The following is a 13,637-nucleotide window of genomic DNA, read 5'->3' on the forward strand; positions in this document are numbered from 1 at the left end:
GAGCATCATCAGAAGAAATCATCATCATTTCAGCCGGAAGATATCCACTGCTATCATCATCACGATCAGTCCTGCGTGTGGTGTCACACCAGAATAGCACCACCCGATCTCAACCTGTAAGTGTCGTAAGAGGCGACTAAGGAATTCATAGAATGGATGATGGGCAGCAGCATTCTTCAGAGAGAGCTCCAACTTCTACTGCAATCACCAAACCCCAGATGGCAATCCCTTAAAATTACAACAGACTAAAAAAATATTTGCTTGAATTAAGTGCAATAGAAGAAATACCACTATCACTAACACCATTTCTAAATCATAATGAATAAAATATGGATTAATAAGAGAAGAAGGCAAGAAAACGGGGAAATAAGCTGTGACCAATGGACCTAAGAGAAAAACCATCAGCATTAGTAGGAAACTGAAATGGAAATAGGCTGGATATGAGTAGAGGGAAGGAGAAGTGTAACAAAAAGGTTACAGAATGGTATCCTAGGAATGGCTTAAGGAAAAGTGGGGGCCCAAGATGTGAGGATGACCTGGCCAAATTTGCAGGAATGACCTGGAGCTGGGTTGCCAAGGACACATAGGTGTGGAAAAAGTTGGAGGAGGCCTATGCCAATTGGTAAACAGCTGAAGACTACCCGGATTTTATATGAGTTAGATATAAGAAGTTGTATTGTTTGTTTTTAGTTGAAAAAACGGCTTTATTATTATTATATAAGAAGAAATAGAAGTGCATCTTTTATTCATTTACCCCCTTATTGACAATAGTCTGCTAACTTAAAGCTAGTCTTAAAGTCTTCTTCTATTGACCTAAGACAGAATGAGAAAAAACACTCCTAAGCGGCTGTTTAAAGTTAGCGGACCATTATGAATAAGGGGGTTAGTAGTTTAAATGCTCTAGATATAGCACCAGACACAGCTTTAAATTTCTCATCAGAGATAACTCAATTGTACTATTTTCCACCTATTTTCTTTGTTAAACCATTTCAGTACCTACATTATTAATTATCCCCCCAAAGTGGAGAAGGGTTATGGTCACTGGATGAGTTTTTCACAAGGAATAATTCATCTGCAGCTTCTTGAAATTCAAATAGAATTTAAAATTATTTATTAGCTGATGGTAATTGATGCACCCTGACCATTACAATGCTCAGGATTCTTGAAATCCCCAAAAAATCTGAGCGGCACTACAACAGCGCTTGTCACCTTGGTATGTCTCTCGATGTTGTCTCATTTGCCCAGTATTTCACTAGCTACTGCGACCTTCAGACCAAAACACAGTAATGCTTACACATTACTGCTTCACAGCAGAAATAGACGCCGTTGTTGTATCCATAATCTAGGCGGCATCCTGTGCAAAGGAGCCTCTCTCTGGTTAAATTGAGTGTTAAAACGACCATCCATTTGAAACAGCATGCCTCAGACCTGAGAAGAATGGGTTCAAGAAAGTCGCCTTTTATATAATAATATTGACATACTTTTTACACAAATTATCTAGCACCAAATTAGGCATATACATAGCCTGTGGGTTGCAAGACAACGATATATTTAATACAATATACTTACTTAAACATATATAAATACATATAAATATACATAAATACAATTAAACATCCATGACTCGGATACAAACGTCCATATTCATCATATAAATGCTTGCACCTTCCGGGATTCGAACCCGGGACCTTTAGCTTAGTAGGTAGGATCGCTAACCATTTGGCTATACAGGTCGACAACTTGTATTGTACTTTAAAATTTTATGATGATGAAGGGTGTTCGCTTCATTCCCAGTCTGTGGTATCTTATAAAACTGCATATATCCCATAACTGTTCATTCTGTGTAAGTATCAAGCTTGGGAACCCTAGGCAGAGCCTATAATATTGACACTTACATAAATTATCTTGCTCCAAACTAGGCATAGCCTGTACTATGGATACAAGACAAAAATATATTTGATATAATATACATACTAAAATACAAATAAACATCCATGACTGGGAAACAAACATACATATCTATATATATAAAAATTAATTGCTGTTCGTTAGTCTCGCTAAAATTCGAGACGGCTGAACCGATTTGGCTAATTGTGGTCTTGAATTATTTGTGGAAGTCCAGCGAAGGTTTCAAAGGTGAATAAATAGGAAAATGCTGCTAAATTAAATAAAAACAACAAATTTGTTTTTCCTTTGATGTGTCCATATATAATTTCTATGAGAGAATTTATTGACGGACGGTTTGACAGTTCTGCTATGAAAGAATTTCATTACGACAGCAGGGTGCATATTTTACGAAGTAATTTTTGATGTTATGATATATTATTGACAAATTCATATAAAAACATTATTTTATTTATTATATCCAGAACAACGTCTGTCGGGTCAGCTAGTTCGTTATATGAATGTTTGCACCTGGAGGGATTCGAACCCGTGACCTCTAGCTCAGTCACTAACTACTGGAATATATGGGTGGTTGCCGAATTACTATACATCAATAAATAAAATAAAACATACTTCTATATTAAAATGCCTTTTATTAAAATTTTATTCCAAGCACTTACTTCTAAGGATTACAATGGAATTCGCGTAAAATATTTACACTGAGGGTAGATCAAAAAATATTGTGAATATAAGTTGATAATTAAAAATCAACTGTATTGCTTAAAATGCGGGCTTTTGTATTTGACATCGTGCCATTGGAAAACTCGAATCGAAGTGATTAGAGTTTGATCCACAGAAACTATAACACATTTTCAATCTACCCTCATCACTAAGATGACACAAATGAAGACTAACGAAATGTGCTTGTAAAAACAAAATATTTCCTTCTCAATAAAAAAAAACAATAAAAACTGCTAATCTTTTGAGCTGGAGTATGCGCCATACAAAGCTAACAAAGAAAAATTTTTTTGAAGACTCAACTGTTTTGTGGTTCGGCTGATAGCTGCAACGCAAATTTACTGCCAGCCGTGGATATAGTTAAAACATTAACAGGCCTTGCAAATAAACTTGGTATAAAGTTATACCTGAGAATAAACCAATAATATCCAAAATTTACTATATATATTTACTATATCATTGACAACACTGTCAATACAATGATAATTCCGCAGTTTTACGAATGTCAGGAAGCCTTGTAAATAATCGCGGGAAACGTTATACGTCCGAATAAACCAATCGCAAGCAAAATGTCTTTTCGTAAACATTTTGCATATTCTTTGTTTATAACTTTATGCCGATTTGTAAGGCCCTTAGTATCTATAAATAAATAAGTAAATTACCTAATAATTGCCTACAAGGGAAAGAGTACCAGAGCGAAATAGAAAAAAGTAAATCTGGAAAATAAATTAGCTATAATCACAAACTGTATTAAAATACATCCGGACTGGCAGACAGACACATCATACATGAAGATTGTATCTCGTTACCTCTACCCTCCATACCACAAACTATATGGAACATGTCAAATGAAAAAAAAAGCGGCAAAGCAATGTGTCAACACTTTTGACAGTACAATTGGCGCCATTTTTTTATTCTATGTTTCAGAACTGTTAAGGGTCGACTCTGGCTCACTTATCTAAATTACAATACCTAAAACGAGAGTAAAATGGTTATATACCATAAACAAACATTATTAATCTAGAATAAGGAGTTAATAAACCTTATTCGTATTAAAGGCCTTTTGCAATATGAATACACACAAACCAATCACAGTAGGTAATATTTTATAAATATTTCGAATAATTTAAAATTATTATATTATACAAAATAATATATAAATTATAATCAAGTATTATTTTATATATATTAGGTAACACTTAAAGAGACTTTAATTCATCTATTTTCTTTACGAAATTATTAGTCAATGTTTTAGGGGCCTTCAAAGAAATTGCCTTTTTTTGGTGTCTTTTTTAATCTATCATTATTGACTTATTTAAAACATTACATGGTGAAACACTATTAAATTAAAAAAAAAAACACAATAGACCTGCGCGACTAAATATTTTAAGTTAAAATTAAGTTTGGTTGACTTGTTCTGTTTCACTGCAACTTTCCAAAAAACCATTTCCACCAAATTGATATTATTAAAAGTTGAAAAATTTATTATTTCAACAAATTATAACTTTTAAGTAAATCACTTTTAGGCGGTTTTACTCTTTTTACCCGATATTGGGGGTGAAAGGAAGTACCAACGCGGAGGAGGTTCATAATATGTTTCTTACCTCATATCTCCGCTGCTTTTGGACTGATGTGAATTCTCTAGATTCTATTTTTATGAATGATATGATATATTATTCTATGATATGAAGAATCTATGTTTAACTAATGATTATAAATGTAACTCTTCAAGATTTTAGTTAGGTTAGGTTTATCATAAAAAAAAGATATTTTCGGTCTAACAAATAAATTTGGAATAAAGTTATACCTAAGAATATGAAAAGTGTTGACTATATCGCTGACAACACTGTCAATATAATGATAGTTCTGAAGTTTTTTGAAGCAAATAAACGCGGGAAACGTTATACGTCCGAATAAACCAGTCATAAGCGATATGTCTATTTGTTAACATTTTCCACATTCTTCATTTATTCTCAGGCATAACTTTATTTGTAGGGACGTTAATGTTTAAATCGAGACCAACTTTCAAAATGTTGCGGACAAAATTTATTTTTAGATTTTTTTTTAATCGGCGCCCTTAAGGATATATTTCAGTGTTGTGTCATTATATAAATATATATTTTTGAAACAAAAGAGACCTAAATAGGTCTAACTAAAAACTTTTTCTAATGGCAACACAAATCACAGATAAACTTCAAAATACAGAGTAAAATGCAAAGTATACCTTTTGAAAAAAAAAGATTATCACTTATATATATTTGTTTTTAACATTTTTTATGATATACGAGTAATTCAGATATTTTATAAATGTTTATTAAACATAAAAACATTAAAATTATATAATTTTTCATAAAAAAAAAACTTAAAATACGAATCAATCTACGCATTCTACTTAAAGACTAGGTATTAAAAAAACCGATGATGCAGTTAAAAAATACTACTATTTTCTATTTTAAGGAGAGGAGTATTATAAAAAAATATTTAATAAAAGAATATTTTTTGTGCATATTAATGTAATAAAATATATATATGTTTTTTTTTATGATATATAATGCTTTAGTACAAAAACTAGATATTTAATCGCATCATCGGTGACACTAGGAATAAGAGAATACAAAAATGTCTATTCTTTAGTTTTTTTTTTTGTTTTTTTTTTTACTTAACCTTAAGACGATCGCGGGCGCTGAAAACAAAAGAAAGATTAAGTAGTAGTTGAGTAAAAGTTAAAATCGTAAAATATATCATGTAATATAAAAGAGAATGTATGTGTGTATGTTTGCCTAAAAGTCGAGAACTGTTAGCCCATTTCAAATGAAACACATAAAGATGGGGACATGATCTCTCCGACGGACATTGGTGCTGGTGTAGTGGAGCGCACCGGGTACCAACTAGACTATATATATATATATACTAGCTGACCCGACAGACGTTCTGTCAATAATAAATAAAATACTGTTTTTTATGAATTTGTCAATAATATTTCATAACACCAAGAATTATTTTGTAAAATATGCTCCCTGTCAATGACGTTCTATTAGTATAGACTATTCGACTTAATTGGTCACTTATCTATACTGCTGACTGACACAAGTTCTACATTTTTTGAAGTGATAACTTCTTACGGGAGGTTCAACCGCTTCGTAACGTAACGCGTTACGGCGCCTGTCTGTTCCTTTCTCTCACGTATAAGGCAGCGGTTGGCAGGCATCTCCTCTCTCACTCTAACCAATAGGATTAAATAATGTATATAATTAATTAAATAATTATATTACTAATATAATATACTATTAATTTTAATGAATTCTTTTAATTACCAATATTTGTTTTGTATGGACATATTTTCCATGAGAGAATTTATTGACGCACGGTTTGACAGTTCTGCTGTGAAACAATTTCACTATAACAACAGGCAGTATATTTTACGAAATAATTCTTGATGTTATGAATTATTATTGACAAATTCAGAAACGGTTCTGTTTATTTTGTACAGAACAACGTCTGTCGGCTAGTATTGTATATATTCTATTAAAAAGAGCGCAAAAAGGAATTCTGGGAGAGTTTCCTGCACTTTTATCTCTCCTTAGAGATGGTAGTGTTAGAAGTGAAATTAAAAATAATTACAAAGGAATCAATTTAGAGAAAATAAATGCCTTTTATGCCTTTACCTTGAATCCAGCGGTTATCAGTCTTTCTTAGTTGAGAATGATAAGTCTCGGTGGCAACACGCCCTTTTTGCTGAGCCAGACTCTGCGAACAGATGAATAATATATAATAAATATTTCGAATGTTTAACTTACTAAATTAGCAAGAAAAGATTTAGCTTGCAATCAATAAACATCAAGTGTTTAACTCATGTCAATGTTTCGCCGCGTACGCATCAAGTACAAGCAGCCAGTGGTCACTCACACATGCCCCAGATCATTGTAGAAGTGCAGCCATTTCGCGTGGTTGTTAAGCTTAGACTCTGTACCATTTTTTTACTCATGTGGGGCGATATAGTCGGTAAAATGCTATTTTCAGTTTATTTGTAAGCATTTCGCATATTCTTGTTTTATTCTCAAGTATAACTTTATACCACGTTTATTTGTAAGGCCGTTAGAGTCTCGAGAGAGTCCGCCTTGACAAAGTATTAACATTTTAATTTTTATAAGTCAAAAGTGTAAGTTCCGAAAAGATTTTTAGTCTACATAATAATTTATCTCATAACATTTAGATAATTAAGAATTTCCGACAAATAATGAATAAATCAATATATTATCTTAGTGTTAACAGTTTGCCAGTCTCGACACAGTATTAAAAGTTTACTTTTCTTGACACAGTGTTAAAAGTTTGCTTATCTCGACACAGTATTAAAAGTTTGCTTATCTCAACACAGTGTTAAAATTTTGCTTATCTCGTCACAGTATTAAAAGTCTCGACACAGTATTAAAAGTTTGCTTATCTCGTCACAGTATTAAAAGTCTCGACACAGTAATAAAAGTTTGCTTATCTCGTCACAGTATTAAAAGTTTGCTTATCTCAACACAGACTTAAAAGTTTGTTTATCTCGTCACAGTATTAAAAGTTTGCTTATCTCGACACAGTATTAAAAGTTTGCTTATCTCATCACAGTATTAAAAGTTTGCTTATCTCGACATAGTATTAAAAGTTTACTTATCTCGTCACAGTATTAAAAGTTTGCTTATCTCGACATAGTATTAAAAGTTTGCTTATCTCGTCACAGTATTAAAAGTTTGCTTATCTCTACACAGTATTAATAGTTTGCTTATACAATACAGTAATAAAAGTTTAAAGTTTGCCAGTCTCGACACAGTGTTAACAGTTTGCCAGTCTCGACGCAGTATTAAGGTTTGCTTATCTCGTCACAGTATTAAAAGTTTGCTTATCTCGTCACAATATTGAAAGCCTTTTTATCTCAACACAGTATTAAAAGTTTGCTTATCTCAACACAGTGTTATAAGTTTGCTTATCTCGTCACAGAATTAAAAGTTTGCTTATTTCGACACAGTATTTAAGTTTTGCTTATCTCGACACAGTATTAAAAGTTTGCCAGTCTCGACAGTGTAAACAGTTTGCCAGTCTCGACACAGTATTAAAAGTTTACATATCTCGACACAGTGTTAAAACTTTGCTTATCTCGACACAGTATTAAAAGTTGCCTATCTCGTCACAGTATTAAAGGTTTGCTTATCTCAACAGAGTGTTAAAAGATTGCTTATCTCGACATAGTGTTAAAATTTTGCCAGACTCGACACAATGTTAATAGTTTGCCAGACTCGACACAATGTTAACAGTTTGCCAGTCTCGACATAGTGTTTACACTTTTCCTTTGTTAATATGGTTGAGAGAGTAGCTAAAGTACGTACCCAATACCAGCTCCGAGCAGCAGCGACACGATGTTGGTGACCAACACGGCCGCGATGGCGCCGCGACTGAACAGGCATGAGCGCCGCACCGACAGACAGTGGCTCTGTTACAACAATATAATACAGGCATAAAGTATATATAATTTATAAGTCTAGATAAAGTCTCTTCCTGTTAGAGAACCGATACAGACAGGCCACGAATATTAATTTATGTGTGCGTGACAAGCTACGTCTTACACTCGCGTTTTTTATGACACTTTGTGTGTGTGTGAATTGCAGAAAATAGAAGTTAGTTCTAAATTCAATTTTTTTTTATCACAGCTGTCATAGTCTATCTAGACGTAGTTACTTTTTGTATGGATGAAATCTCGTGAGTTCGCGTCACCGATATGCTTATTGCAGTATATCTGTAGCTATACAGCTGACGTGTGCAACATTAGTGCTGTGTATATCTTGGAATTGAATGGATTTTGTGAAAAGCTCAATGTGTTTATAGTACTGTGCATTATTGAAATAGTGTTTTTGTCTGATTAATATATGTATTATTGAAAATAAGTTTTACAAATAAATTGAAATTAGTCATTTAATTGTTTGAAAACATTATGAACAAAGAGGATGTAAATACTACGTAATAAGAAGCGGGACTGCCTAAGTGAAATTGAAACATAGTTAAGTATGAAACGTGCAATCCGGCTAAGTTTGAAAGCGAACAGTTGCTTGAAACGTAGTGGATATCAGCTATCTCCGTGTTTTACAAGATTATAGCGGTCATCTGTCAATCTATCAATGACAGCACGTTTCAAACAATCGAGTGAACCGCTTTTTTCTTACGGACGTTCAAAATATTCAGTCTATCTCTTACTTGAGATAAAAATCGTAACTATCGTTGACTTTCCTGTCCCAATAAACTTATCGAAGGTAACTCGCCTTATCCTTACACACTGTCTGTCAATGGGACGACGTATAGCTTACCAGTGATAGAAGTTTGCATGGAATTGCAATTCGCGCGTCCCAATATAAGGCGATAAGAATGACTTATCGGGTATATTGGGAAAGCTTCAGATTATTGACAGCTAATTACTGACAGTAGAAGGTAGCAATTTATCTCTACCTGTAGATAGTATATTGGGAACGGCCGTTAGAGAGTTTCGCTAGGCTGATTATAAAATAACAAATTTGAATACTTAAAGTTGTAAAGTGAAGCACTTCTATCGGTAGTCAATACAACCGCCTTCTTCTATTTTACTACTAAGTTTATCTCACCTGCTGCAGGACTGGCGCAGCGACCTGCTGCTCCAGAACCTCGATGGAGGAGGTGGCCGACGGAGGCCCGCGCGCGTTCACCGGGTGTTTGAACCGCCAGTCCCTACAAATAGGCCATCATCAATAAATATACTAATATAATTATAAATAATTAACCATTATATTTAATACAATATACTTACTTAAACATATATAAATACATAAAGGCATAAAAGGCATTTATTTTCTCCAAATTGATGCCTTTAGAATACTTTTTGATGTCATTTCTAATATACTAGATACTACTACCGCTTCGGAAACAAATGGCACACTGAGAGAGAAGAAGCGGCGCAAGAAACTCTCCCAGCATTCTTTTTTTGCGCTATATAATAAAAATATACAATATTGTACAGTCATTTCTATCGCTATAAAATAATCATAATCTAGTCACAGGCTGTCCGATCACTTAGATATTCAGATGTGGAGTAATAGGATTTACGACAGAACCATTTTTTTATTAGATATTTAAATTTATTTATAGATTATGCCTGAACAGTGGCTGAGACTTTATTATAAAAGTGTATACATTTACCATCAAAGCTATTATATATTTTATGAAAATCACTGTTAAGAGCAAAAAGGTGACGACGATTCTTGTTACATATAAAAAACATCCAGGACTCGGAAACAAACATCTATATTCATCATTTCAGATTGCGACTACCGGGATTCGAACCCGGGACCTCTAGATCAGTAGGCTGGGTCACTAACCATTCGGCCAAAATGGGTCGTCAAGGTCCAGATGAAGGTGAGGATTTTTAATGTCACAAGTTTGAAATAACTTACACCTATACCCGTGTATCACACGACGTTTTACACAAATAAAACTAACAAAAAAAAAACTTTTATGAACGATGCGGGACTCGAACCCGCGACCTCTCGCGTTCCGTGCGAGCGCTCTTTCCAACTGAGCAAACCATTCGAGTGACGTATCGTTGACAAAATCTTGTATGCTTTGTATGTATAAAGTTCGCCCGCGAACCGGGAGGAATTTCGTACGTTCACTTGTTATTATTACCTGTCTCTGTCACTCTCGCGTAAATAGAATGCATTTCGCCCGCTTTAAAAGATTTACAATCCGTGAGTACGGAAGCCATTGCATCTGTGCCAGCGAGACGCATTATATATACACGGGAGTGAGAAGGACAGGTAATAACAGGTTAACGTACGAAATTCTTCCTGCATAGCGCCTGGACTTTAGTAACCTTCAAGATATAAACGCCTTTTTACAATTCATTTGAATTTACCAGTGGGAGGCGCCTATTTCTGCCGTAAAGCAGTAATATGCAAACATTACCGTGTTTCGGTCTGAAGGGCGCCGTAGCTAGTGAAATTACTGGGCAAATGAGACTTAACATCTTATGTCTCGAGCGCAATCGTTGTGCCGCTCGGAATGTTTGGGTTTTTCAAGAATCCTGAGCGGCACTGCATTATAATGGGTAGGGTTTATCAATTACCATCAGCTGAACTTCCTGCTCGTCTCGTCCCTTATTTTCATAAAAAAGAAATTCATAGTAAACTATTTGAATTTGAATTATACGTTAAGTAAGTGACTTTTACTCACTTGGGCGGCACTTGGTCAGGCCGACTGCTCCATTCCCAGACCCAGTCGTTGGCATCATCCTGCAATTTAAAACATTCCTGTTTGTAATTCTCATTGTTTAATAAATCTCAATGAAAGTAAAAGCTATGCCCACTACTGAGTATTTTCATAGTTTTTTTTATGGAAGAGGACCAACGAGTCAAGTTTGTACAGGTCACCTGGTGTTAAGTGATCACCGCCGCCCACATTCTCTTGTAACACCAGAGGAATCACAGAAGCGTTGCCGGTCTTTAAGGAAGGTGTGCGCGCTTTTTTTGTAGTTACCCATGTCGTACGTCCCGGAAACATCGCACAAGGAAGGAAGAAGCTCATTCCGCTTTGTAGTACGTGGAAGAAAGTTCCTTGAAAACCGCATTGCGGAGGACCGCCACACATCCAGATGGTGGATATCAGATCCTAATTTGTGGCGTGTCGTGCGAGGGTGACATTCGGCGACAGGAATCAAGTCAACTAGCTCTTCGGTACACTCCCCGAGATAAATACGACAAAAGACACACAATGAAGCGACGTCTCTTCGCAACAAACAACCCGACAATTCAAGACGCTCTGCGTTGCACGCGGTCAAATGTTTCGAGCTGATGACTCAGGTACGCTGGACCAGAGATGACAGCAATACTCCATATGTGGTCGGACCTATCTATATATATATAAGAGATTTCCACGTATACAGTCACTCATCACGATATCTCTGGTACCATAAGCCGTAGAGACTTGAAATTTGGTAGGAATATTCCTTTCGCCGAGTAGAGGTCAGCTAAGAAGGATTTTACGAAATTCCACTCGCAGGAGTTTTTTTTAATTATTAACAGAACAACGTCTGTCGGGTCAGCTAGTTATAACATATTTTTTCTCAAAATGACGTACTCGATTGCGATGCTCAGAGTATAGGCTTCAATCAAGAATCTTGAGCGACACTGCATTATAATGGACAGGCCGTATCACTTACCATAAGGCCCGGTATGGACCAAACTCCGCTTTGTTGAGGGTACGAGAGGAGATAATCCGCGAAAGTGTCGGGTTATTTGCACCAATCCGGAGAGGAGATGTGAGCTGTGAGAGCTCGAAATCAGTCAAGTGATGTCTACGAAACGAAGACGTCATCACTCCCGCTTACACGCATCTCCGCTCTGCCGCGACGCTTGATCGCTGGATGCGGTACAAACTTCTATATAAAAATTAGACATGTTATTTTTTCTTATAAATTCAACGAAAGCACTTACTCTCCAGCAGTTGATGTAGACACCCTTCAGTTCGTCTTCAGTGGACGGCTCCAGGTTGGGGCTGTTCGGTGGCGACTTCGGGCTGAAACAATTTATGTGAAACTGAAAGGGTGCATGGATCATATCCATATATTTTTCTTCAAAATAATAAATGAATTCGCAGATTCATGAGAATAACTACGCAAGAAACTCAGTGGGCTTCTTTTTTTTTATAAAATTTAACAAAACACTCGCAGCTACATTTTTGTCATTCGCCGCGGTAAATTTTATAAAAATTCAGTTTTCCTGCAACAGAAGGTTAACCAGTACACGATGTAAGATAGAACATTGTTTACTTCGTCAAACTTAACTTGATTTCTTTTATTTTGAATAAGAGTAAAGTGTAATGCGTAAACAATACTACCTTGTATATTTTTGTCAACAAGGTCAATGTCATTTATGTATATAAGGAAGAGGAACGGTCCGAGAATAGACCCTTGTGGTATTAATGTGGTCTAAATTAGACTAGATTACACATTTTTGATATGATCTAAGGATAGTTCCAGTGGGGACTTCTTTGGAGTACCGTAGAGTTAGTTGGTTGTCAGTGGAAGAAAATTACTTGACTTTACTGTAGAGCAACGCCATCCCGATGGTGGGAATGATAAATGACATTCTAATTATTATTTTGATTACTTAATGAAGTTAATATCACCAGTGGGAGGCTCCTTTGCACAGGATGCCAGCTAGATTATGGGCATCACAACGGCGCCTATTTCTGCCGTGAAGCAGTAATGTGTAATATATTACTGTGTTTCAGTCTGAAGGGCGCCGTAGCTAGTGAAATTACTGGGCAAATGAGACTGAGCATCTTAGGTCTCAAGGTGACGAGCGCAATAATTGTAGTACCGCTCAGAATTTTTGGGTTTTTCAAGAATCCTAAACGGCACTACGTTGTAATGGGCAGGACATACAATTACTATCAGCTGAACGTACTGCTCGTCACGTCCCTTATTTAAAAAAAAAACTGTATATTTTATATGAGGTCATGATCGCTGTTTTACAAACAATACCAACACCTAAAAAGTAGTTTATAGAATTTATGGGTGTTTGTATGTTCGGGGAAAACGAACTACTGAATAGATTAAATTTTAATTTATCTTGTTTAAAAGGGGTAGGTAGAGGCAACATATGAAATGATTTTGCCACCATGCAGGCATAGTGTTTTTGCTGCCTTACGCGGACGCCGTCGCATGCAATAACTAGTTTATTTAATAAATGTATTGTATATTGTAGCCATTACAAGTAAATTTGGATCAATCCAGTAGGAAGTGTCATAATAGCTTTGATTTAGCTGCAGATGTATAAATAGAAATGGTCGTATATTTTGAACAGCTGGATTTTAACGACAGGAATTATTTAAAACAAAAAAAGTGTGCGTGTGTACTTATGTATGCACGCAAGAAGTTATACTTCTTTGGCCTAACGAAGAAAAAATCATTAAAATGATTTATCACTCGTACTATTCTACGTTTTTATAAAGAA

General features: G+C 35.3%; 1 protein-coding gene across 1 annotated transcript in view; it reads right to left on the reverse strand.

Moving 5' to 3' along the window:
* Positions 1–5,218: 5,218 nt before the first annotated feature.
* Positions 5,219–13,637, reverse strand: part of LOC126974217 (BCL2/adenovirus E1B 19 kDa protein-interacting protein 3) — a 30,012-nt gene continuing 21,593 nt past the window's right edge. Inside the window, exons 3-7 of the mRNA XM_050821676.1 lie at positions 12,114–12,195; positions 10,855–10,913; positions 9,252–9,354; positions 7,989–8,092; positions 5,219–6,369 (exon numbers count right to left, since the gene is read on the reverse strand). Of these exons, the coding sequence (XP_050677633.1) occupies positions 6,315–6,369; positions 7,989–8,092; positions 9,252–9,354; positions 10,855–10,913; positions 12,114–12,195 (403 nt within the window). The 3' untranslated portion in view covers positions 5,219–6,314. The remainder of the gene's footprint in view (positions 6,370–7,988; positions 8,093–9,251; positions 9,355–10,854; positions 10,914–12,113; positions 12,196–13,637) is intronic.

The sequence above is a fragment of the Leptidea sinapis genome, chromosome 2 (assembly GCF_905404315.1).
Source record: "Leptidea sinapis chromosome 2, ilLepSina1.1, whole genome shotgun sequence".
Taxonomy (NCBI): Eukaryota; Metazoa; Arthropoda; class Insecta; order Lepidoptera; family Pieridae; genus Leptidea; species Leptidea sinapis.